General features: G+C 53.9%; 2 protein-coding genes across 7 annotated transcripts; one reads left to right on the forward strand and one right to left on the reverse strand.

Moving 5' to 3' along the window:
• Positions 1-441: 441 nt before the first annotated feature.
• On the forward strand, positions 442-4,282 carry AVPR2 (arginine vasopressin receptor 2). Of its 3 annotated transcripts, XM_081278229.1 has the most exons (5): positions 442-766; positions 1,006-1,075; positions 1,951-2,151; positions 2,545-3,429; positions 3,606-4,282. In XM_081278229.1, the coding sequence occupies exons 3-5, from the start codon at positions 2,127-2,129 to the stop codon at positions 3,809-3,811; spliced, it is 1,116 nt and encodes a 371-aa protein (XP_081134355.1). In that variant the 5' UTR covers positions 442-766; positions 1,006-1,075; positions 1,951-2,126; the 3' UTR covers positions 3,812-4,282. The 3 variants fall into 3 exon arrangements, with proteins under 3 accessions (XP_081134355.1, XP_081134354.1, XP_081134353.1); XM_081278228.1 differs by lacking the exon at positions 442-766 and having other exon boundaries at positions 942-1,075; XM_081278227.1 differs by lacking the exons at positions 442-766; positions 1,006-1,075 and adding an exon at positions 1,247-1,496.
• A 137-nt stretch (positions 4,283-4,419) lies between these two features.
• On the reverse strand, positions 4,420-20,999 carry ARHGAP4 (Rho GTPase activating protein 4). Of its 4 annotated transcripts, XM_081278223.1 has the most exons (21): positions 20,752-20,998; positions 16,906-17,113; positions 16,664-16,826; positions 16,376-16,438; positions 15,875-16,063; positions 14,723-14,851; positions 14,401-14,622; positions 10,270-10,371; positions 9,887-10,078; positions 9,711-9,795; positions 9,427-9,454; positions 9,120-9,222; positions 8,153-8,213; positions 7,959-8,036; positions 7,738-7,872; positions 7,533-7,638; positions 7,210-7,443; positions 7,060-7,133; positions 6,766-6,949; positions 5,908-6,007; positions 4,420-4,881 (listed from the first exon to the last, which is right to left on the reverse strand). In XM_081278223.1, the coding sequence occupies exons 1-21, from the start codon at positions 20,816-20,818 to the stop codon at positions 4,648-4,650; spliced, it is 2,757 nt and encodes a 918-aa protein (XP_081134349.1). In that variant the 5' UTR covers positions 20,819-20,998; the 3' UTR covers positions 4,420-4,647. The 4 variants fall into 4 exon arrangements, with proteins under 4 accessions (XP_081134349.1, XP_081134350.1, XP_081134351.1 ...); XM_081278224.1 differs by lacking the exon at positions 16,376-16,438 and having other exon boundaries at positions 20,752-20,999; XM_081278225.1 differs by lacking the exon at positions 7,959-8,036 and having other exon boundaries at positions 20,752-20,999.
• Between the last annotated feature and the right edge of the window lie 4,163 nt (positions 21,000-25,162).

Genomic DNA, 25,162 nt, shown 5'->3' on the forward strand with positions numbered 1-25,162 from the left:
TGTGACTGTCATGTGTGTGTGTTCAGTGTGTACTGTGTGCCTTGTGTGGTATGTGTGTATGTGGGTGTGTGCACATGTGAGCTGCGTGGCATGTGTACACGTTTTGTGAATGTGTGGTGATCTACGGGTGGGGGTGAGTGCATGTGCATCTTTGCCTATTTGCAAAGTGCACACCCCCCACATGTCCTCTATCCCTTGGGGCTGGGGGCGGGGGAGCCAGAGCACCACAACAGTCACCAGGCAGGAAGAGGAGGCCTTGGCTGTTGGCAAGGTCCCTGGACCAGGGCCTGGTCCATGTCCATGAGAGGCCAGTTTTGGTCTCCAGCTTTGCAGGTCATTGGAGAGGAAAAACAGGATAAAAGGAGCCTGTCCTGGGCGGGTGGACAGGCTGTGGCCAGGGCTGGGCTGGGTAGGCTGACATCTGGAAAGAGTGGGAGCCATGAGCAGAGGGGAAGCTTATGAGCTGCAGGGGCCTGGCTACAGAGGAGGAGGGAAGGAGAGAGGATCCAAAGACCTTGGCATGGAAAGTCCCCTCTCAGACCTCTCCACATCGAAACCTGCACCCCAGTGGCTGTGGTGTATGCATAAATGTGCATATGAATTCATGTGTGTATCTGTCACACACTGTCTGGTGGGTGTGTGGATGTCATATACATGATTGTGTGTGTGTGAGTGTACGTGTGGAAGAGAGAAGAGAGAGAAGAAGCAAGAGGAACGCAGGTAACAGCATGGAGGCCCCATTGGAAGACCCCTCCTTCTACAGCAGGTAGCTACAGGAAGTGGGTGGGGTGTCCCTGGCTCCCACAGGCCCCTGGGGAGGAAGCTGGATATTGTAGGGGCACATTAAGCCTGGACTTGGCCCCTACCCCACCCCTCCCTTCCTGTCCCTCCTCTTGAGCCAGCCCTAATTGACAAGGAGGGGACTGTGTATGCGTGGGGGGGGGGCACCCTGAGTGTAGTGGGAATTCCCTTGGCTTTTACCCCTTCCTCACTGAGGCCAAATAGGAACAGGAGCTGGCTTGGGGAAAAGGAGTGAGGACCTGCCATCTCCGATCTCAGTTCACCCATTCAGGAGGTGAGGTGCTACATGGGTGATCCCTCACAGCACTATCAGACCAGAAGTTCCAGGAAGGGGGGCTCTGTGGGGTGGGAGCAGGTGGGATGAATGGAGGTTGCCACTAGGCCAAGTGGGGGACTGGATGAGGCAGCCTCAGGGCCTTGAGGAGTCGGGGAAGGAGCCCTGGGGATGGATCTGGGAAGCCTGAGGGCAGGAAGGGAAACTGGAGGCCAGGAACCTACTTCCTGGTGAATGGGAGGAGGGAAGCAGGAGGCCAGGGGAGGCATGTGGGGGAGGAAAAGGGGGAGGAAGTCCTCTCCTGGGCAGGTCACTCCCAGAGGCTGGGTCTGGGCGGGGCAGGCGATGGAGAACAGATCTGAGCGCCTGGGCCACCTTCACGCTGCTGCCCAGCTGCCCAGGAGCCCGGGAGCCCAGCCAGGTAAGGGGTTGTGAAGGGGCAGCATACCTAGTCCCTCCTGCCTAGTCTCTAGCCCTCGAATGGTAAACTCTCTAGGCCTCTGCCAGGGCAGGAGGATTTATGAATCTGCTTGGATGCCCACTCCCCAATCCAGGTCTCAGGGGCTGCCTGGGTGTATCCTGGGCTGTTTGTTCTGTGTGACTGCCTCACACGCACGCTCTCTCTCTCCCTCCCTCTTTTTCTGGGGGGAGTGCTGGGTACTGAACTCAGTGGTGCTCTACTACTGAGCTACATCCCCAGTCCCCAGCCTTTTTAACTTTTTTTTTTTTTTTTAATTTTTGACTCGGGGTCTCACTAAGTTTCTGAGGCTGGCCTGGAATTTGCAATCTTCCTGCTTCAGCCTTCAGAGTCACTGGGATGACAGACATGAGTTTCAACACCTAGCTGACTGCCTCTCTCTTATCTTCCTGCCCAGGAGTGCGCACAAACCAGACCCCTATCCCAGGCACCAACACACTGACAGGCATCGGCTACCCTGACACCTCTCTAAGGACTTCTGTACAGTTAACCTGGGCATCAGGGCTGGCCCCTCAAGTGGAGGCAGAGTTTGCCCTGTCTCCAAAGACTTAGGACACCTGCGGTGGCCCCACCATGCTGCTGGCCTCCACCACCTCCGGTAAGGCTGGGCCCCTGCACACCCCCACAGGGATGAGTTGGGTGGGTTTGATAAAACCAAGAAGCCCCTCTTTCTAAAGAGCTCCTTTGCTGTCTCTTTGGGGCAGGTGGGAAGAAATGCCTCAGGGGAGGAGGAGAGGGAGAGGAGGGCAGGTCATACATACTCCCTGGGCTGAGGCTGCCCTTCCCTCGGGACCACATGTGTACAACTCCCCACAGATGAGGCTTCCTTGGAGGAGTTCCCTCTGCTGGGAGCCAAAAAGTGGGCAGTAGGGGAGGTCCAGGGTGCCAGCTGCCCAGGCCACCAGCTCTAGCATGTGGTGGAAATTTCCTTGGCCTGAGTTCCCTACATGGCACCCTTTCTAACTTGGCCTCTCCTCCCACCCTTGCCCAGCTGTGCCTGGGCCCCTCTCTCCACTTAGCCCGCCAAGCAACGGCAGCCGGGAGGAGTCATTGGACACCAGGGACCCATTGCTAGCCCGGGCAGAACTGGCCCTACTTTCCACAGTCTTTGTGGCTGTGGCCTTGAGCAATGGCTTGGTACTGGGGGCCCTAGTACGACGTGGCCGGCGCGGCCGCTGGGCACCCATGCACGTCTTCATTGGCCACTTGTGCCTAGCAGACCTGGCTGTGGCTCTATTTCAAGTGCTGCCCCAGCTGGCATGGGATGCCACCGACCGCTTCCGCGGGCCTGATGCCCTGTGTCGGGCCGTCAAGTACCTGCAGATGGTGGGCATGTATGCTTCCTCCTACATGATCCTGGCCATGACGCTAGACCGCCACCGCGCCATCTGCCGCCCCATGCTGGCATACCGCCATGGAGGTGGGGCTCGCTGGAACCGGCCAGTGCTGGTGGCCTGGGCCTTCTCGCTTCTTCTCAGCCTGCCTCAGCTATTCATCTTTGCCCAGCGTGATGTGGGAGATGGCAGCGGGGTCTTCGACTGCTGGGCCCGCTTTGCAGAGCCCTGGGGCCTTCGTGCCTATGTCACCTGGATTGCCCTGATGGTGTTTGTGGCACCTGCCCTGGGTATTGCTGCTTGCCAGGTTCTCATCTTCCGGGAGATTCATGCCAGTCTGGTGCCAGGGCCATCAGAAAGGGCTGGGGGGCGCCACAGAAGGCACCAGACAGGCAGTCCCAGAGAGGGAGCCCGGGTGTCAGCAGCCATGGCCAAGACTGTGAGGATGACACTGGTGATTGTGATCGTCTACGTGCTATGCTGGGCACCCTTCTTCCTTGTGCAGCTGTGGGCAGCATGGGACCCAGAGGCACCTCTGGAAGGTAGGTGTAGCTGTGGCTAGGGCTCTGGGGGCTGCTTGAACTTGGTCCTCTACCCATACCCACACCCGACAGTGGGCCACAAGCATGTGCTTGTGTGCACTGGTAGCCTTTAGCAGGTACACAGGATCCCACCTGTCCCAGACCCCTGAGCCCCAACCTGGACTCTGCCTCCACAGGGCCCCCCTTCGTGCTGCTCATGTTGCTGGCCAGCCTCAACAGCTGTACCAACCCCTGGATCTATGCTTCCTTCAGCAGCAGCGTCTCCTCAGAGCTGCGCAGCTTGCTCTGCTGTGCTCGGGTGCAGGCCCCACCCAGCCTGGGGCCCCAAGACGAGTCCTGTGCCACTGCCAGCTCCTCCCTGGCCAAAGATACTTTCTCCTGAGGAGCCAGTGGGCACTTTCCTTCCAAAAGCTCCATGAAGCTCAGCTGCCTCTGGGGCTGGCTCCTCTAGGACTCACTGTATACAAAGAGGCTTTCAGGCTCCAAGACTGTGAGAGTCCCTTACGTTAGCTCCTTGTTCCAGGCATGGGGAGAGACTAGATAGGGCAGAGGATCCCAGGGCCTGGGGGTGGCAGGTGACCTGTGCCCTGGAAAGTGCCCTCCAGGTAACACAGAGGTCCCAAGGAGCCAAAGAGGAAGGAGCAGGGTGGGGCCAGTGTACCTTCCTGTCTGTATCTCTCTAGTCCTTCCCTAATAAAAGTTGGCTATTTTCCACATGGTGAGGGAGTCTTCTTGCATTAGGGTAACAGTGGATGTGGAGGCAGAAACAGACATACAAAGACCCTCAACACATGCATGGGTCTGGAACCCACAATGCAAGCAACCAAGCCTTCATAGGTACAGGTCCTCAGGAGATACAGCCCCCTGAATGGACAGCTCCGTGCCAGGGCACCCACAGCAGAAGCTATTCCTTGCCAGTGGAGGTGCTGGGGCTGGCCTTGTACCAACCTGCCCAGCCCCCAGAGACAGAGAGCTGGCTCCATCAAGGTATCAATGCACAGTTCTTTATGAATCACTGCCAACACCTGCCACCCAAAGCCACTGACGAGTCCTCCCAGCAAAGCCGCAGAGGGGCTTGCCCCCAGCCTCCTTCCCTGGCTGCCTCCCTAAGGGCCCTTAGCCAGGGATGAGAAGAAGCAAAGGACCTAGGGAGAATGGTGGACTTGCTGGAAGCCACTTGGAGTAAGGCAGGACCTGCGCTGGTTCCACCAGAGCATGTCAGTGTGGCTTGAGGGCTGAATCTGGGCCCTGGGGATGGGAGGCAGAGGGTGAAGCTGGGGCCCCAGACCCACGGGAGAAACCCTTGTTCCTGCCGAGGCGGCTACAGGCCAGAGGCTTTGGGCTTCGGGGCCCAGGGCTGGTGGAGGCAGGAGCTGCTGGCCCAAGGCCCTGGCGGACAGCAGCCTTCCCCAAGAGCTCCTTAAACACGGAGTCCATGTTCTGTGCCACAGCCTGGCAGAGAGGAAAGGAAGGGAAAGCAACCAGTGAGGGCTCCCCCAGAAAAGGCTCCCCGATTCCCAGCCTGTGCCTGAGCCCCTCCTACCCTGCCACTGGGCCCCTCCCCTCCCAGTGGGGCTCCCTGCCACCCCTCCTTCCCTGGCCTCCACCACTCCACACTGGTTTCCCTTCTACCATTTTGAGTGTCTCTGTCACAGCCTCCTCTGGGGACAGTAATTCCTTGATCTGGCCCTATGCTCCCTCATCTTCTCACCCCCACTCTTCCTGGATGAGATCACAGGCCCTGTCTATGGCCTCTGGGGCCACTAACATAATGGAAACTCCCAGCTCAGTGTCCTTCCCTGGGACTTCCTAGCTGCTCTGCCCGAGCCAGCCCCTGTCCCTGCCACCAGGCTCCTTATTCTGCAGATCCACCTAGCCTGTCCTGGGTTCCTAAGGCCTAGGAGCTGGGTCACACTTGAGATGCCTGCATATTCCTGTACTGTCTCCTCCTTGGGCTCAGTGACTGTCCCCAGGGCTTCCCTGCCCACAGATGTTCACAGGGCCCATCTTTCAGAACAAGTGAACAGGGGTAGGTGTTCCCAAGGTTGTGCTGCTAGCCAGGACCCTTTCTGCCTCTCTATTCCTTTCATCTTCCGTGGTGTGCCAAACACCTTCCATGTCACTGTTTGTCACCTAGCCTGGCTCTACATGCCAGCCTTGAAGCCTGTCCAAGAGCCTCTCGCATATGCCAGCTTAGATAGCTTATCCCTGCTGCATCCCTGTTCAAGAATGAGCCCCATGACCCAGTCAGGTCCAGGGTCTTCTGCCCCTCTCGTCCCTGCCTCTGGCCCTTTGTCCTTCCCATTCCCATCTCCATCCCCTTTGCCCTCCTGCCCCTTTCTGGGCTCTGTTTTAGGCTCTTGTCTGGCCAAAGAAAGCAGAGATGGAGCCTCACCTCAGGAGGGAGGAATTGGGTTCCTAAGGGGAGGCAGTGACCTTGCAGGAGAGGGGCTGCCCCACCTGCCACCTAACTCTCACCTTATCCACCTCCACATGTCGCTCTGGGGAGGCTGGGACCAAGCAGTGTCGTTTGTGTCCAGAGGGGTCCACAGCATCAGGTGGGGTGCCTATCTCTGACCTGCAGGGCAAAGAGAGTAAGCCTAGTGGAGGGCCTGGGAAGTCCCCAAGCCAAGGTGGCAGTTGCTCCTCCCACCCTGGGCTGTGGCCAAGGAAAGGGGTGGGTCCCAGTGCTCCCCAAGCTCCTCTATAGTCTCTCCCTGTCAAAGCCAGCCAGACTTTATTCTGTGCTTTTTAGTGACCCTCATCTGACAACTCCCCTGCTCCCAGGTAGCCAAAACTTGAGCCCAGCCCCCCTGGCCTGGCATGGTGAGGGCAGCCTCTGGCCACCATGTCTGCTACCTTGGGCAAGCAGGACCCTCAGAAGGGTCTTGCTAAGGGCTGTCTTCTACTTTCTCACCAATGGGTAAACTCCAAGACCAGGAGGCCCTGGACCTACCACCTGCTTCTCAGCCCTGGGCAGGAAAGAGATGGGCCTATATGAATGCTCCTTCCTAGCTGGGGTTCCAGCCAAAAGTGGGCACAAATGTTCATGGTTAGGCCCAACCCAGATTTACAAAATTTGGCTCAGAGAAGAGAGAAGGCAGCAATCCAGCCTGTCCTAAGTTCCTGAGGCCTAGGATCTGGGTCACGCCTGAGATGTCTGCATATTCCTGTACTGTCTCCTTAAGAACAAGTGTCTACTTCCTGAGAAAGCTGGGTGGAGAAGGTGTGGATACCCCCAGTTCAGGCCAGGCTGAGAGGGCAACCTTGAGCACCAGGCCCAGGAGGGCCAAGGCTGAAATCATGGGACCCTTCCTGAGGCCGCAGTTCACTCACCCCTCAGGCAGCGTGATGTACTTGTGGGGAATGAGTCCCCGCACGCCAGCATGCTCCCCCCGCCACCAATCACTTGAGGCCCGTGCATGCAGCCGCAGAATATCCCCTCGCTGAAAGGTCAGCTCCTGGGCCGTGCGGCCTGTGTAGGCGAAGCAGGCCACGGCCTCCACAACCCCCTCCAGGTCTGGGGACAAGAGACAGACAGTATGAGTGGGAATGAAGTGGGCGCCCAGAGTGGGGACAGGGTGGGGCCTCACTTCCTCACAGAGTAGAGAAGTGAGCTTCTCCACTCACCATCCTCTTGAGCTGAGGTCCCAGCTTCCAGCTCTGGCTCGTTCTCCCCCACAGGGATCTCCAGCAAGGCATCCCTGAGGTTCAGAGCAGAGCAAGGCAGATGAGGGGGCTGTCCTCCACTGAACCCCCCAGGCAGCACCAAGAGCATACCCCAGGCAGCTGGCCGAAGGTGGCGCCATGCACTTCTCATAGACAGGGCCTGGCAGTGTGGCCAGGGCTGGGAAAACCTGTGCAGGCTGCAGGATGAGTGTCTGCACGAGCTGGTTCACCCGGCCCTGCAAGGCCACTGGGTCCTGTCCAGCAGGCACGGGCAGCAGCGTCGGCCCAAAGCACACAGCCAGGTTGTAGGGGTCCATCATGTTCTCATCGCTGTACTGGGCCAGGCTGGAGGGGACATGCAGGTCACAGGCAGGGAGCTCCATGTTGATGTCCCCTCCACCCCCACCCCCAGCTTGCTCCCCAGAGGCACTCACTGGTTGAGGAAGGTGAAAAGGTAGCGCAGAACCACCAGCACGGGGCCAGGCAGCCGGGCCAGCAGGCGGCTCACAGGCTCCACCCGCTCAGCCACAGCCTCCAGCTCTGTGGCCAAGGCCACCCCCAAGAGAGAGCTGAATGAGTGGGGCCGCAGCCACTAGCAGGTGGCCCTCCCATCTGGCCACCCTCAGGCCCCAGCCTCACCTGCAGAAGCCAACAGCTCATTGAACAGGTCTGGGGGGAAGAGTGGGGGCTCCAGGCTCCGGAAGTAGAGCTTCAGCACCCCGGCCACTGAGTCCAGGTCATGGGCAGTACAGCCTTCTACCAGAGGGTCCTCTCCTGAGGAGGGACAGGAAACAGGGCACGGTGAGGAGGCCACCTGCACCTGCTGAGCCCCCTCTGCCCCCCTGGCCTGCCTTCCCCACCTCTCTCGAAGGCATCCCGGATCTCTGAGATCCGGGGCTGGGCACCTGATACTCGGAAGATGCCCTCATGCTGTAGACCTGTGGAGGACAAGGACCTGGTGGGTAGAGTCCCTCCCAGTTTCAGGACTGTCGCCCTGTATGTGAGGTTCCAGGTGCCGGGCGCCAGGCCGCAGGAGGGGCTGGGGTGTGCTTACCATTGAGGTTAATGAAGCGGATACAGCTCTCTACCACCAGGGGAACAGGCTGGCCTGAGCTCTGGGGACAGAGGGTATTACACTCAAGACCCACCTTGGCATTCCACCTTTCTGTCTCTCTCTATTAAGTTTGTTACAGTCACTACTAAGTGTCTGATATTTCTGATGCTATTTTAGGCAGTGCTTTGCATTTTATTTGCAAATTATTTGTTGCTGGAATGTCAAAATGCAATCAAAATCTGGACGTTGACCTTGAATCAAGTAACACTGCACAACTCAAACTGGTTCATTTAAACAGTCTGATTCTTTTGAATTCTCTATGTACATAATCACATCATTGTGAATGATAGTGTTCCTTCTCTTTCTTCTTTTGTTTTTTCTTTTTCTTCTGTACTAGGGATTGAACCCAAAGATGCTCTACCACTGAGCTCTAACCCCAACTTTTTTTATTTTTTGACACTGGGTCTCACTAAATTTCCCAGCTGGCATCAAACTTGCCATCCTCCTGCCTGATCCTCCCAAGTCACTAGGATTCTAGTCATGCCCACAAGACTCAGCATGCTCTGTACCCACAAGCTCTTTCTTCTTTTGGGATCTCTCTTGCTTCCTCTATTTCACTATCGAGGAACCCCCCCCCATAGCCAAGGGGCCAACAGTGGGACCTGTGGGCATCCTACACTGATACCAGTCATGGGTGGGGGATCTGTCAACATCTCCTCCTTAAAAGTGCCATAGTCCCAGGTTTCTGTATTCCTATGACTGTTGAGTAAAGGCCATGGGTGAGCCCAGCAGAGAGGCCTAGAAAAGGCCCACCCAGAAAGGGACAATTGACTTCCCCCAGGGAAGGTCAGGAATAGGTATGCAGGGATCAAGCAGCTGCTTGGCCACAAAGATGATCCAGAGTTGAAGAAAGACCAGCACAGGCAGGCTTCCTTCAATCAGATAGCATATGGGGCAAAGCAAGTACCTGGATAAACCTCTCCATGTCTCCTCCAAAGAGTCTCTGGTTATACTGGGAGGTAGGACGGGGGTGGCGGTTCTTCTGGAATTTTCTCTGTGTGTATTGACTCCTGTGGTGAATGGGAGTCGAGTAAGGGGCGCAGGCATGGGGAATAGGATGCTGCAGCCTAGCCCAACCAGACCCTGAAACTCCCAAGTTATTCCAGAAACCACTGAGACATTTAGGCCACAGGGGACTGGGCAACAGAGCTAGACCCCAAGGAGAGAGGCGATGGGAAACCTTAGAAGAAGCCAGCATTTCATGAAGGACTCACCAAGACATCTCCCGTTCCTCCTTGTCACCTGAGGAAAAGAAGATGCTGGTCTGCCTCTCAGACCAGGAAGTCTTGAATGAGCCCCAGAGAAAGGAGGCATGGCCTGAAGCTCAGGTGCTCAAAGGGCCAGGGGTAGGAGAGAGGCCAGGACCCTTGTTGGGTTAGCTCCTCTGGGCAGGGAGTAATATGGGCTGGATGGGGGTCCAGACAGGGCAGAGGAGAGCAGGGGTGGCTCCTAGCCCCGGGGTGGGGAAGAACGGGCAGGGGCCTGCACCAGAGCCCACCTCGTTGTAAGGCCTCCTGCAGCTTCTCATGCTTGGCCTGAAGCTTGGCAAGGACGCTCCGTCCACTTAGATATTCCTGGAGCTTCTGGAAGCCCCAAGAAGAGCTCAAAGTTTAAGAACTGTCTCCATAACTGTACCCAGCCCTGCATGCCTCTCCCCTGCCCACCCAGCCCCACCGTCATATAGAAGGTCTCTGTCTCCTGTTGCTGTCCCCGTCTCCGGCCTGCCTGCCGAGTGCCTGGGTCTGAGCTGGTGGACTTGAGGGACTCGGTGGAAGGACTAGCCTGGAAAGAATCGAGCATGTCCCCATCATCTGATGCTACCACCTCTAGCAGAGCCTGCAGCGTTGCCTTCAATGTCTTGTTCACCTGAGGCGGGGACAGTACCAGGACAGTAAGAAGTCAGGGAGAATAAGCTGAAGGACAGGAAGTCCAAGTTAGCAGGAAGGACAGATGAAGAACACTGCCAGTTGGGAGGTTGGTGGCAGAGCAGCTGACCCCACAAGAGGACTCTAGAGTCTCCAGACCCCTGTACCCACCCAGGACTGAGCCACTCATACCTCCTCTGTCTCAATGGTCTGTCGGTCCAGGCGACTCTGGATATTCTGGGCTCTGGGCAGAATCTCGTCCCGCAGCTCCATCTCAACCCGGATCTCAGCCACCTGCAGAGGGCAGTGCCAGAGGCTGAGGGCTGAGCCTGGGGACGAAGCTCAGGAGTAGCAGTAGGAACAGGCAGCAGGTGCCAGGATCTCTAGGGCCTAGGAGAACCAGACACACTTCTGCTGCCTGGTGGCTGACTATGGGACCAGCAGCCCTTGACACTTAAACTGAAGAATGTTGAGGTATCTCCCCCAAGATAAAGGAATGCATCCATCCACACCAAGACTTGTCTACAAAGGTTTGTGGCAACATTGTTCATAATAGTCCAAAGCTGGAAACAATGCAAGCTTCTATCAACTGGCAAATAAAAAAAGGGATATCATTCAGCCACAATAAAGAATGAAGCTGGGGGCTGGGGACGTGGCTCAAGCGGTAGTGCGCTCGCGTGGCATGCGTGCGGCCCGGGTTCGATCCTCAGCACCACATACCAACAAAGATGTTGTGTCCACCGAGAACTGAAAAATAAATATTAAAAATTCTCTCTCTCTCTCTCCTCTCTCACTCTCTCTTTAAAAAAAAAAAAAAAGAATGAAGCTGGGTGCAGTGGTGCATGCCTGTAATCTCAGTGGCTTGGGAGGCTGAGGCAGGAGGATCGTGAGTTCAAAGCCAGATTCAGCAAAAGCGAGGTGCTAAGCAACTCAGTGAGACCTTGTCTCTGAATAATTTTTTTAAAAAGTGCTGGGGAGGTGGCTCAGCGGTAAAACACCCCTGGGTTCAATCCCCAGTATCAAAAAAAAAAAAAAAGAAAAAAAAAGAAAGAATAAAGTATTGATCTGTGCTACAACCATTATCTGAGTGAAAAAAGCCAGACAAAAAGGGCCACATAGGGCTAGGGATGTGGCTCAAGCGGTAGCGCGCTCGCCTGGCATGCACCACATACAAAGATGTTGTGTCCGCTGAAAACTAAAAAAAAAAAAAAAAAGGGGGCCACATATCATATAAATATATTTACCTAAAATGTCTGGGCAGGCAAATCCAGAGAGACAAGAAGTACATAGGGGGTGCTGGGGGTGGGGCCCAGGTGGGAAGTGACTGTGCAGGTAAGATTTCTGTTTGGGTGATGAAATTGTTGTAGAATTAGATGGTAAAGATAGCTGTGCAGTCTGTGAAGATACACTTTGAATGACTAAATGCTATATCTCAATTAGCTGCTGATTTAAAACTAAGGGTAGTGAGGAGGGCTGGGGCCTGAGACAGAAGAAGGCCCAGCCAGATCTCTCCTGGGGAAAAGAGAGGACAGAAAAATCACTCACTGTAATTGGACAGTATAAGAGCAGCCTGCTTCCTGGGCATGTGGGGGGATAGGAGGAAAAAGCTTTAGGAAGTGAGGAATTCCCTTGAAAGGGAAGTGGAACACATGCTTTGCACACACAAGGCCCTGGGTCCAATCCCCCAGAACCCTTTAGAAACACATAAAATAAATATGTAAGCATCCAGAAAAGTCTGGCAGGGAGGAGAATTGGAACTTGTTTAATGGTACCAAAGTTTTAGTGTGTGAAGATGAACAGGTCTGGAGATGGATGGTGGTGATGATGGTTATACTACACTGTGGACATGCTCGATGCCACTGACCTGTGTACTTAAAGAATGGTTGACATGGTGGTGGAATGAGATGGACATCATTACCCTAAGTACATGTCATATGAAGACATGTATGGTGTGACTCTACTTTGTGTACAACCAGAGACATGAAAAGTTGTGCTCTATATGTATAATATGAATTGTAATGCATTCTGCTGTCATATATAACAGATTAGAATGAAAAATAAAATAAGATAAAGGTAAAATAAAAGGGGCTGGACTTGTGGCTCAGTGGTAGAGCACTTACCTTGCATATGTGAGGCACTGGGTTTGATTCTCAGCCCCACATAAATAAATAAATTAATTAATTAATTTAAAAAAAAATTTTTACAAAAGGTAAAAAAAATGGTTGATATGGTAAAATTTGATCTTGTGGATATTTTACCACAACTTTTTTGTGGTATTAGGGATTGAAACCAGGGGTGCTCTACCACTAAGTTGTACCTTTTACTTTTATTCTCCTAGTACTATGGATTGAACCCAGAGGTGCTTTGCCACTGAACTACATCCCCAACACCACCCCTCTTGTTTTTGAGACAGGATCTCACTAAGTTGCCCAGGCTGGCTTCCAACTTGTGATCCTCCTGCCTCAGCAGCCACAATTAAAAAAAAAAAAAGTCTACTTAGGTCCTAGGAAACACTGACATTGGCTCCTTCCCCAAACCCACACAATTAGCAGAAAACTAGACATTTCCTCTCTGGACTCAGGGACACTAATCACAGCTGATGAGGAAGGATGAAACTGCATCCTGATGACTTAGTGAAGACACAAATAAGCCCACCCTGGAATTCCATGTGGCAAACAAGACAAAAGCAAGGACTTTGTCCATGCCAGAAAATCTCCCTCAGTGCTTGCCGACATAAGTGACTGCTGCTTCCTCACAATAGCAGCCATATCCTCCTTTTACTGCCTCCTTCCTGATAAAATTTATCAAGTCACTAGATCACGTAGTTAGCCCTGCTCTCTGACAGCACTCAATGCACAGCCAAGTGCTGCTTCCTCAGAGGCTTCCCAAGTCCCTTAACGCATGCCCCAATGCCACTGGTCCTTTCCACACCTCTCCCTGAGATGCCTAGCCCCTGATTTTCCATGGAGTAAGTCTCCTCACAGCAAGAAGCAAGAAGCCCAAAGTGGCCACTACAGAGATATTCCTGGTGGGCTTTGGCTGGGGGCATGCAGCTACATCTGGGTTCCTTCAAGTGAGGTCCCCAGAGCACAGTGGCCAGAAAAGCTCCTGCTCAGGGGAATTGGCCAGTCCAGGAAGAAAAGTCCACAGATCCCCACTACTTAGGGATTATCCAGTCACCAGAGGGGAACAATCACTATTGAGAAGCTCTGCTCACACATGTGAAATATGGGCTCTAGCCCTCAGTGCCTCCTCTTACTATGAACTGACAGTTAAGAATGGCCGGGTATCTGTAGGAAGCTGTAAAATGGAAGACAATGACCAAAGCAATCTTTTTAAAAAACTTCAAGAAAACAGAGGAAATCCAGGGAACAGAGAATAATGTTGAGAAAACATTAATAACTGGTTTACAGACATTCAAGAAGATAACATATCTACAAAACAAGAATAAAGCATTATTTTATGCTGAGTGCAGTGACACATGCCTGTAATCCCAGTGACTCTGGAGGCTGAGGTAGGAGGATCAAACGTTCAAGGTCAGCCTCAATAACTTAGCAAGACTCTGTCTCAAAATAAAAATAAAAAGGGCTGGGGATGTGGCTCAAGCGGTAACGCGCTCGCTTGGCATGCATGGGGCACTGGGTTCGATCCTCAGCACCACATAAAAATAAAATAAAGATGCTGTGTCCACCGAAAACTAAAAAATAAATATTAAAAAAATTCAAAAAATAAATAAAAATAAAAAGGGCTGGGAATGTTGCTGGGTTCCATCCCTAGTATCCCCCCAAAAAAAATCTTTTTTAAATTTTTTTAATATTTATTTTTTAGTTTTTGGCAGACACAACATCTTTGTTTGTAGGTGGTGCTGAGGATCGAACCCGGGCCACACACATGCCAGGCGAGCACGCTACTACCGCTTCAGCCACATCCCCAGCCCCCCCAAAAAAATTTTATGAAAAATTTTCTACATAGAGAGTACATGGAAAGCTACCTAGCACCCAGTAACAAAGTTAACATGCCTTCGCCCAAGTGGTGTGCATTGGTTTGTGGGTGCCCCCTGAGTAAGGTGCATGTACCCTGAGGCCATGGAACAAGGAATTGAGCTATCAGGACCAGGTGGTGCTGGGGATTGAATCCAGGGCCTTGTGCATGCAAGGCAAGCACTCTACCAACTGAGCTATATCCCCAGCTCAAGCTTCCATTCTTTGGCAAAGTGCAAATCCTGCAAATCCTGCAACTGGCCTGTTAAAATGAAGACCAGAGAACTCAAAGCCCTTAGCAACCATACTTGGGGCATTAATGGCAGGGTCACATGAGCCTCACCTCATCACCCTCATGTGGCTGGTAGTCAAAACGCAGTGGGGGACAGAAAGCCATTGAGTGCACCTCAAGCACCTTGGCTTTGTCCCCTGAAGGATCCAGGGCCTCCAGAGCTTCTTCCAGGCTGCCCAGGCCCTGCATCTGGGAGGCTTGGGTGCGGCTCTCTGCAGCTGTGTAACTCCGGAGCACCTGTCCCAGGGCCAAGTGGAAGCCTGTATCACAGCACTGTGGAGAAGCAAGCGGACACTCAGATGGGCCTAGAGCCATGGCCCTTGAGCCCCAGTGTATGGGACTCCTCCCACCCATGCACCTGCCCAGGACTCACATCCATGAGGTCCAAGACATCATGCAAGTAGTAGTTGCTGACGGCGGCATTGACACTGGCCAGGCTGAGCAGGTACTCATTGCGTGCCTTGGTGCACTTGAGTTTGTGTTCCAAGAATTTGGCCTGCCGCTGCTCAAAACAATGGGGTACACAGGGGTGATGCATTCCCCAGCCCACCCCCATCTCTAGTCTTCCATATAGCCCCCTTGACTCACCTCCCATTGTGTCCCACGGGCAAGTCCCTTAGCAAGTTGTCTTTCCCTCCTTACCTTGCAACACCTTAACCCTCAGGGATCAGTGCTTGGACCCACCAACCTTGGGGTGCCCAGCTGAGCCTGACTTGACTTCCCAGTTCTTTACCAGCTACTTCTAATCCATCCCACTAGCCCTCTGTGAATCTGCCTGTCACCTCTATTTAGGCCCTGACCTGCTTCACTGTCATTTCTCACAGCCAAGGGGGAGGACAACACACCAGATATCTAATAAATAAAAGGCCCAAACATCCACCCTCCATAATGGAGGTGGGAGCTAGGGTGGGAGGACCTGGAGGATACACAGGAAATTCCACTTGGACCCAACAGGGGGACTGAAAAGAGGAAAAGGCACATACTGTGTAGAAGGGACTAGACCAGTACACTCAGTCCCAGCCAGCATGGGGCCTCCTTCCTGGCATTTCACACCCTTCCCATTCTCTCTTTGAGATCACCTCGAATATCCTTTCTCCTTGCATGTCACTTTATCACTCATCCTGAGTCTTTTGACCCCTCTGACATCTCATGGGATGGCTGGGAGGAGAGATCCCCAGCCCTGGCAACACCAAAGCTCTCTGTACTCTGGCAGGGATATGGAGGCGGGGGCAGCTTGGAGCATGGGGGAACTGCATTGGGCTATCCTGGGTCCTGTGACTGTCCTTCCCCCTCTGTGTCTCAGGCCCATGGAGCTTTCTGTATGTGATCCCTATGGCTTTGTCCTGCCACTTCTGCCCCTAGCTTGGGGAACCCTTCAGAACCAGGGACAGGTGACTGGGCCAGAATCCATCCTTTACAGGAGGTAAGACACTTGCTGGAGGCCTGCAGCTCCCCCTCCCCCCAGCAGATCCCAGGAAGAGCCAAAGGCTTGCAGGGATGAAGGCCAGGAACCCTCCAGGCCCACCTTCTCCACCAGCTTTCCCCCCTTCTTGAGGGAGCTCTTGCGGAGTGGCCCTGTCTCAGAGGTGGTGCTGGTGGTGGTGGCAGCAGGGGCACTCCGGCCTGCCCGCTTCTCCTCTTGCCGCTCAGCTTCCCGGAGCTTCGCCTCGGCATTCATGCTGTCTACATGATACACCTGGTACGTCTTCTTGGCCTGCAGGGAGGCCCCAGGCAAGGCAGCCCTGCTGAAGGGCCTGGCCACAGCCAGCTCCTTCCCCATCCCAGCCCATCTGGGACTTGGACCTGGGATCTGGGCAGTTCCACATGAGCACTTAGTCTAACCACCTTATCCCCAGAGCTGAGAAGGGGCCTTGCCCACAGTCCCCCAAATTCAAGTCTCCCCTGGGCACCACATTCTCCTTTAGCCTGATTTGGGGAGATGTGACAGCTTGGGGATGTTCTCGCCTTCAACTGGTGTCTCTCCCTGGGCCACTGGGGTGGGCCTCGCCCCTGCCCCATCCTTTACCGTCTGCAGCTCTGAGACCACTTCCAGCAACTCATCCTGCAGCTGTTGCACCAAGTCCTTGCTCTGTAGGTGGAGGGGGGAGTAACCATAGCACCCACCACAGTCCTGGATGAACCACCCCAGCTCAGCTGGGCACAAGCCTGGCTTGAGACACAGGTCCCCCTGCCCAATACCCACCAGGCCTCCTGTGCTTCCAGCCACAGTGCCACCAGATCAAGCCCCCACAGGCTGCCCCTGCTAGATCCTGATGGCCCCCAAACCTCACATAGCCCAGGGCATGAACCCTACCTTCCTGACAATGCGCCCCACATCCTCTGCGATGTGACTCAGACGCTGAGCCAGAGGCCCGGCCAGCACCTCGCTGAGGGCCGCACTGTCCCGGCTCTGCTGCCGTGTTTGCTGCAGCAACACAGCCCAGCAATGCAAGGAGGACAGTAGGGACGGCTCCTTCCTGGGGGTAGAGAAGCACTCAGACCAGGGTGCCTGGCTCCAGGGTCCTGTTATGGCATCTCGTCCAGTGCAGCACCTACCGGAAGCTTTGCTGCTCCCGGCTGTTGCCCCCCAGGCGGCCTCCACGGCTGGCAAAGCGTTCGGCCAGCTTGTCCAGGCCTCGGGAGTACTCCAGCTCCACCTCGGCGCGCCGTCGCATGAACTCGGCCAGTTCCTGCAGCAGCTCTCTCCGCAGCTCGCCCTGCAGCTCCAGGCAGCGCAGCTGCTCGCTCAGCTGCCAGCGCATCTCTGCAGGGGACCATGGCTCAGGCCTGGCCAGCAAGTGTGGCCACCTCATCTGCCCAGAAACCTCGTGCATGCCCGGGCTAGGCTAAGACTAAAGCTGAGAGGAGGGAAGAGGTAGCCCTGAAGAAGCTGGGCTCAAGGAAGCCTCCCGTGGGCAGGGAGCTCTGTGCTAAGGAGTGTCCCAGCAAGAGGGGAGAGCCATGCAAAGGCCCAGGGGTGAAGGCAAGCGTGGCAGCTCCAGGAAGGTTGAAGCCATCTATGACTGGCAGAATACAGGGCCACTTCAGCTCCGTCTTGCCCCATTGCCAGCCAGGCGCCTTTCAATTTGGCTTCTTATCCCTGTTTGGTTGCTGGAAAGCCCCCAATGGTTTCCCCTGCCACTTCCTTCCCCTCAGGCACCCAGGATTCCAGCGCTGCAGCTTCTCTTGAACAGATACACACAGATACATGGAGCTGCTCAGGGGTGAGACTGCTGTGGCACTCTGTCAAGCCTCCAATGAACTCATGGCCTCAGCGGCCAGGGAGCCCTGTCCTTGAGCTCCAGGGGAAAGGGCAGCCTCATAGCAAATGGTTAGCTGATCCAGGCTGATAAGTGATGGGACAGATCCTACTCTGGATCACCCACCCCAGGGCTTCTCCCCACCCCTGCAAAGAGGAGAAACACACCCCGGGGGGCCCCCTTGCTGGCCTCCTGACAGCTTATCGCTGGCTCAATTGGGCAATGCTGCTTCCCCCACACAGACAGAAAACTTAAGCAACTCACTGGCTGCACTTCTGCCCCCACGGAATGTACAGGTGGACACTAGGGATCCTGAGCAAAAAAAGTCACTGTCTTGGCTGCCATTGCACCAGTGTCTGTTCGTGCAGGGGCAGGACACTAATTCATCTCTTCACTCAGAAGAATGTGATTTCCCACCCATTCTGTGGCAGACACATCTTAGATACAATGGTGAAGAGGACTGAGTGCCAGCCCTCCTGGAGCTGGGATTAGAGCAAGGGGACAGAGAGCAAAAGGACACATTCATCCTAGAATGTCCAGGAACAACAGGTGATGAGAAGAAAAACACACAAGGCAAGGTCAGAGGGCAAGTCTGAGAAGCAGGAGTGGGGGTGGGGTGGGCAGATTCCCAGAGCCCATGGTCCAGGGAGGATTTCCAGCTGGACCTGAGGGAGAGGGGAGTTTCATTTTTAGGGCCCTCTCTGGCCGCCATGTGGAGCCTAGCTGGTAGCTACTGCACTAGCCCAGGCAAAAAATGGCAGGCCTCAAGTGGCTGTCCAACAAGACTCCACTATTAACAGGTTGGTACAGGTGGGTTTCTGTGCTTCTAGTGACTTCCCAGGGCCTGTGGAGCAAGCGGCCTTGGTGGGTTTCACCTGCCCAGGCATCTTTATCTCCTCCAATTTCCTCTTGCAAAATGTCCCATCCCAGTCCTCAGCCCCCAGGTTTGGGCAGGATCAACCTCTCTCTCCCTGGAGCCCCAGAATCAACTGCATGTGTCACTATCCCTCAGTCCTTCACACCACTCCCACTGGCCTGACTTGGGGAAGGGCCCAGGGGTCATAACCCTGACCATTTATTTCACTGAAATTACTGAGCAGGAGCACTCTCTTTCTACCAAGGGGTCAAGCTGGGCAAGTGGAAGCCTGGAGTGGGGAGGACTTCCCAACAGTGAAGCCAGTACAGAATAGGCCAGAGCTCACAGCATGATGCCATGTAATTTAGTGGCAATGGTTAAGGAACCTCCTGCTTAACCATCTCAGCCAATCTCCATGGCTGATGTGCACTATGTAGGCACTAATGCCATGAGCTCAACCAGGAGAGTTTTCATTTAAGCAGGATAAAATTTTTGAATAGAAGTAAATTTAACTGCATTCCAAGCAAGGTTTTCAATGACCCAGCTGGCCTCGCCTTCCCTCTAGCACCTGTCCTGCCCTCTGGGAGGACTATGTTCCCTGGGGACCTATCACAACTGAACAGTGCTGAATGGACCAGCCGACCACAGCACTGCATTTATTCTTTGCTGCCACCAGCAAAAACTGATCAGAAAATCACACCCCATCAGGATCCAGACATGCACACTGGCTGGTGTCAAGTAGCCACAAATGGCAAGCCAACTGCATCTGAAGTCCACAAGAGTACAAGGAACTGGTGCCTAGCCCCCAGCCTCTAGCCTGTGCTATCAGAGCATGCAGCTTGCAACTCAGAGGACCTTGTCCTGACCTTCCCGCAAGCAAGGTTTGGCCCCATCCCATCCCCTTTTGCTATAGTTATTATCATATTGAAAATAATTGTGCACTGGATGTTTACTATTTGTCTCCTCTACTGGACCCATGAAACATGTGCGGCAGGAACTGGTTCTTTCTTGTACAGCATCATATTCCTAGTGTCTGACTCAAAACAGATGTATACAAAACATCTGGCAAAAGGAGGGACTGAATCCAGAATCACATATGTTTGAAATACAAAGCTGAGCCTGGGCCCCATCAGCACTTCCTGTAAGCAAGGCCTTCGCTCTCACTTCTGCTGACAAGAGAAGTAGAAGAAAAGATGGCCTCCCAAACCACGGTTATGCTGATCTTTCAGAATTTAGGGTGTCAAGACAGGGACCCTGTTTGTCTACCATGGTTGGAAAGACTTGTGGGGGGAGAGTCTGGCTCAAAACTCCACTTTTTCAGTGTGAATAACTGACCCATATTGAAGAGTTTTCAAAGTTCTTCAGTTTCATGACATTTTGAAGGAGTAGGATGAGGATTACTGAGAGGTGGTGAAGGCTCACCCACTCAGAAATCACTTCGAGCTGATGCTAGACACCAGGTGGCCTCTCCCAGAGTGGAAGGACTAGGGCACACATTGGTATATATTGCTTGCATTGAATAATTATACTGGAACCACCACAATCAGGTTGGAAGACACTTCAAGGGTCATTCAATCTACCTCTTGAGAGCTATTGTGCTGTGTGCCCATGGAAAGTCACAGTACCTCTCAGGGCTGTTACCACAATAGGTAAACTGGGGTGACAGAGAGTGATATGAGGATCAGGCACTGGAAAGCAGCAGGGAACTGCTGGCCCTTACATGCTGTCTTCTTTCCTTTGCAAGAACTACCATGCCCTAAATTAATAGAAACTGTCGCTGAGAGTTTGCAAAGCTGATTTGCATGTGATTTGCACAGAGTGTTTATCAGAAGAGGTTTCATTTGTAAAACCAGCCCTGTTCACTCTCCCAAGCCAAGATTCACAGCACCAGCCTGACCCAGAGGCAGCCGCCCCCACCTGAGCTCACTCGATGCCAAAGGGAGGCAAAAGTGTTGGGACCTGGGATGGTGTTAGGGAGACGTGACCACCAACCCAATCAAGCTACTCACGCGACGCTCTTACCCGCAGCACCCTCCAGCAGTCAAGGTGGCCAGAAGCACTCTAGCGGGGATGCCACCTTTCCAGTCTCCCCTCCCTCGGGCCACCAGGGATTTCACTGCTCCCTGGGTGAGGCGCAGGGAGACCCATTTCGGGCAGACTGACTGACACAGGCGGGTGCTCAGGGCGAAGGGACCCACTACGCGGGCAGGAGCTCGGGCTCCCTCCGCCTCTCTCCTGAGGACGCTTCGGGCTCCACCACGAACTGGAGGTCTCCGCCCCTCTCACCTTTCACTTGCGCCTCGTACTCGGCCTGCAGCCCCCGTTCCCGCCGAAGCTTCCCGTGCGCCGCCATGGCGGCTGGGCGGCCGCGCCGTCGAGCCCGCTGTTCCCACGCGGCGGCAAGCGGCCGGGCGCTGGGACCTGGGGCGCCACAGCCAGCACCCTGCGCCAGCCCCGCCCCGCCCCGCCCCCTGCGCGGTCCCCGGCGGGGCGGGGCGGGGCGCTCCTGGCCGGACTTTGCGCCGGGGGCTCCCTCCTTCTGAGCTCGCGCCCCGCCGCCGCCAAGCAGCTACCAAATGCCAAGCAAACTGGCACCCCCTGCCGTCTCCGCCCCCAAAAGGCAGTCTTTGGTCTCCACTGGCCCTCAACAGCAGTGGACAGTACACCATAGCTGCTCTGGGCTGGGCCTCCCCCTGAGTTGCCTGTTCCCCCAGCCTCCCTGGACATCCCGTAAAGTCCTTCCCCTTCTAAGTCCCAACCCAGAGAGAGGCTTAAGGAGCTTGGAAAACTGGAGTGGGAAGTTCTGCAGCCAGCCTTAGGCCTTCCTTCCCTCCAGGCAGGTCCCTTGCTGGGGGAGGGAACAGGGTTCAACTATGGTTCCCCTTCTGCTCAACTCGGTAGGGAGGAACAACCCTCATTTCCCCATAGGTGGTTACCACTTCCTGCTGCCGGAAGACACTCTCCTGCCTCCTTTTCCCAGCAGCTTGCACCTGCCCTGACCAAGGCCTGGCGGGTAACCCCCTCAGAGCTAGGTTTTAGCCAGCCTGGAGATAAGTCCTGGGGCCTCCGTCATCCAGGGATGATGGGGTTTCCCTCCATTCCTCTGTAACAACTCTGTGCCATAGGGCAGCAGCTTTTCTCCAGTAAATTGGGAAGACAGGTGGCAGGTAGTGACAAGCCAGACTAGACTACTGTCTCTCTTTAGTGGGAGATAAATCCCTGGGATATAGGCCGTGGGAGAGAGGCACAGCAGTTAGGCAGTGATTGTCTCCAGACAGGAAGGCCTGCAGGTATTAGAGCAAGGGGTCCAGACATGTGTGCATGGATGTCAAAATGCAGGTATGGGTCTGGTACAGTGATACATCTGCAATCTCAGCTATTGAGGAAGCTGAGGCAAAAAGGACTGCAAGTTCAAGCCCAGTCTAGACAAGCAAGACCCTGCCTCACATTTTCTAAAAAAAATGACTGGGGGGTAGAGTGCTTCTCTTGCACAAGGTCGTGGTTCACTCCCAGTACTAGGGGAAAAAAATGTACTTGTGGATACATATAACCTTGACCTGCAGATCTGAGGGAAGGAGAGGCCATTCAGGTACTGTCTTTCAGCTTTAAGCAATAAATTCTCTTGCCCAGAGGGGAAAAAATACATCCCCTCAGCTGTGACCCCCCAACACACACACCCCTAGTACCAAAGCCTTTCTCTAAGATGCTTCCATGTGCCCACAGGACCTTGAAGAAAGACATGGGAGCTAGCCAGACTCGGGTAGGTCCAGGACCTGAACTTCTAGTAGCTGGTTTCTTTTGTTGTTGTTGTTTTGTTTTGTTTTGTTTTTTAGTTGTTGACAGGACCTTTATTTATTTATTTATTTATGTTTATGTGGTGCTGAGGATCTAACCCAGTGCCTCACACATGCTGGGCAAGTGCTCTACCACTGAGCTACAACTCCAGCCCCAGCTGGTCTCTTAAGTGCGAATGTTGGAGTCTTCCAGCAAAGCTGGTGAGCTTGAATCTCTTCCCACCACACACACACATGCACATGCACACCTGAACCTGCTCCTGTGTTAGGAGAGACCCACACACCCCACCATTGCCTCATGCTGAAGGAACCAGGCACGCATTCCCCTCATTAGCTACCCAACACATCTTGCCTGGTTTCTATGCCTCTGGGCCCTGATTGGTCCCTAAAGGTCCCTCATCCATTCAGCAGAGCCAGGCACAGAACTCAACCACATGGCTGCTAAACTGGCCTCAGCCCTTGCTTTCAAATGCTCTCCTTAGTCCTTTTTGGACTCCTGAAATATCACATTGGTGCCCCTTTCAGTCCCTGCTTCCTCTCCCCTTCTTTCTCTCTCTTTCATTGGAGATTGAACCCAGGGACACTTTACCACTGAGGTACAACCCCAGCCCTTTTTATTATTATTTCTTTTAATTTTGAGACAGGATCTTGCTAAGTTGCTGAGGCTGTTCTCCAACTTTTTAAAAATTCTTTTTGGTTATACATGACAGTAGAATCCATTTTTATATAATTATACAAACAGAATATATCTTATTCTAGCTAGGACCCCATTCTTATGGATGTACATGATGGATGGTGGGATGGACTATGATATATTTACATATTTACACAAGAAAATTATTTCAGACTGGCCCCGACCTTATAATCCTCCTGTTTCAGCCTCCTGAGTTCTTGGGATTACAGAGGGGCATTACCACTCCTGGCTTCAGCCCCTGCTTTGAATCCTTGAATTGAAAGCAAAAACCAACCAGCCAACCCCTTGAGTCCTGGCTTTTAAGACACTTGTTTGGCATTTAAAGCCCTGAATGAAACTGCACCCTAATGATGGCTCTATCTTTAACTGTACTGTTCCTCTACAAAGAATCCAAAAGCCAAATTATATCACATAAGGTGAGGGCCAGGACTGCAGGACCTTTCTAAGCCCGTTGCATGTACATTTGGTACTGAGGGGTGATAGCAGAACTGATGTAGTTAGGTAAGATGTGAAGGTGGACCAGAGGGAGATTAAACCAATGGTGAAATTATCACCATATATCCACATGGAAATGAGAGCATGAATTAGGCAATGAGCCCCCGCTTCCCATTCCTCTGTGTCGGTTTTCCAAAAGTTTAATAATGGGGATTCAGAGGTCAAGGTTGTGCATCTTGAATGTGTATGGGTTCATCTCCTGGAGAAGCTTCCCTGGAGTCCACCCCCAGCCACACAGTGAGGAGGCGGGGGACCTGCTTTCCCACCCTGTCTTCCAGCCTCTACTCATCGGCTTAGAAGCGGCCGCTCCCAGGAGGCAGATACTGCAGAGGCAGGAGAAGTACCGGGCCTCTAGGGCCAAGCGGGCCTGTGGTTTCCGTCCTCTCTTTTTCTCCCTCGCTTTGCAGGTCCCACCTCCGCCCAGGAAACCTAACCGCCTGGGGGCGGAGGGGGCGGCCGCGCGTCTCTGGGCCGCTAGAGACGCAGAGGACCGAGGGCTAAGGCGTAGTGAAAGGAAAGTTCCCCACGGCGCCGAAGGAGCTATTAGCAGCTCCCTCCCTCTAGCGCTGGGGCGCGGCCGAGACAATGCGCATGCTCGCCCTCTAGTTCGTAATTGGGCCGGTGCCGCCGGACCAATCAGAGCCTGGGAACTTAGCCCACCGCCTGCTTGCCTTGAAGAGACTGACTCAGGCACGGTGGGCGGGACCAGGGGCCTCTTCGACCCATACAAAGAGAAGCCTTGAAACTTCAGCCAATTAACGCAGCCTCACCGGAGCCAGCGAGCTAGGGAGAGGCGGCCGCGCGCAGGCGCCCTTCCTGCCTAGGCCCTGCCCAGCTGCGCTCTACTCACGGTTTCTGCAGTTGGTCACGCGCCAGGCGCTAGCCAAAGAGGAAGTTCTGGTCTGGGTGGTGAATTATTCAACCTGACGGGGAAGCAGCGTGCCACCCGCAATAGCGGGACCATTAAGCATAGTGACAGCTCAGGAGTGCGGAGCTCCGCTGGGATGCTGGTGGCCCAGGCAGAGCCGGCTCAGGGACTAGGAGCATCAAACGCTGGCGTTGCAGCCAGGAGGGGCAGGGAGGAAGGATGTGGGAGCTAAAATTAAGGTTAGAGTGAGGCCTTGAATTGGCTCATGACTTGTAACAAATATGCCACCTACTAGAAAATGTTAATAGGGAAACAGGGGAAAAGGGGATAAGTACTATCTGATCAGTTTTTCTGTAAAAAACTACAGTGGCGTCTGTAATCCCAGCAGCTCCAGCTCAGGAGGCTGGGGCAGGAGGATCCAGAATTCAAAGCCACCCTTAGGAACTTGACCCTCTCTAATAAAATTAAAATTTTTTTTTGGGGGGGGGGAGGTACTGGGGATTGAACCCAGGGCCTTGTGTATGTGAGGCAAGCACTCTACCAACTTAACTATATCCCCAGCACCTCTAATAAAATATTTTTTTTAATTGCTGAGGATGTGGTTCATTCAGTGGTTAAGCACCCCTAAATTCAATTTCTAATACCCCCCCCAAAAAAACTATACTGAGGTCTCTTAATTGTTTTCAAATGTAAGCTCATGTTAGGGAGTAGATTCAAGAGGTATCATGGTGGTTGAGTACACAGGGCTTGCTGTACTTTCACATGGCAGGGGAAGAAGTAATTGAAATAGTTGACAAGGCTTGAAACAACTGGATGGCAGGTTGGGACATGACTCAGATAGGATAG

This window comes from Spermophilus citellus (assembly GCF_964194105.1).
Source record: "Spermophilus citellus genome assembly, chromosome: X".
NCBI lineage: Eukaryota > Metazoa > Chordata > Mammalia > Rodentia > Sciuridae > Spermophilus > Spermophilus citellus.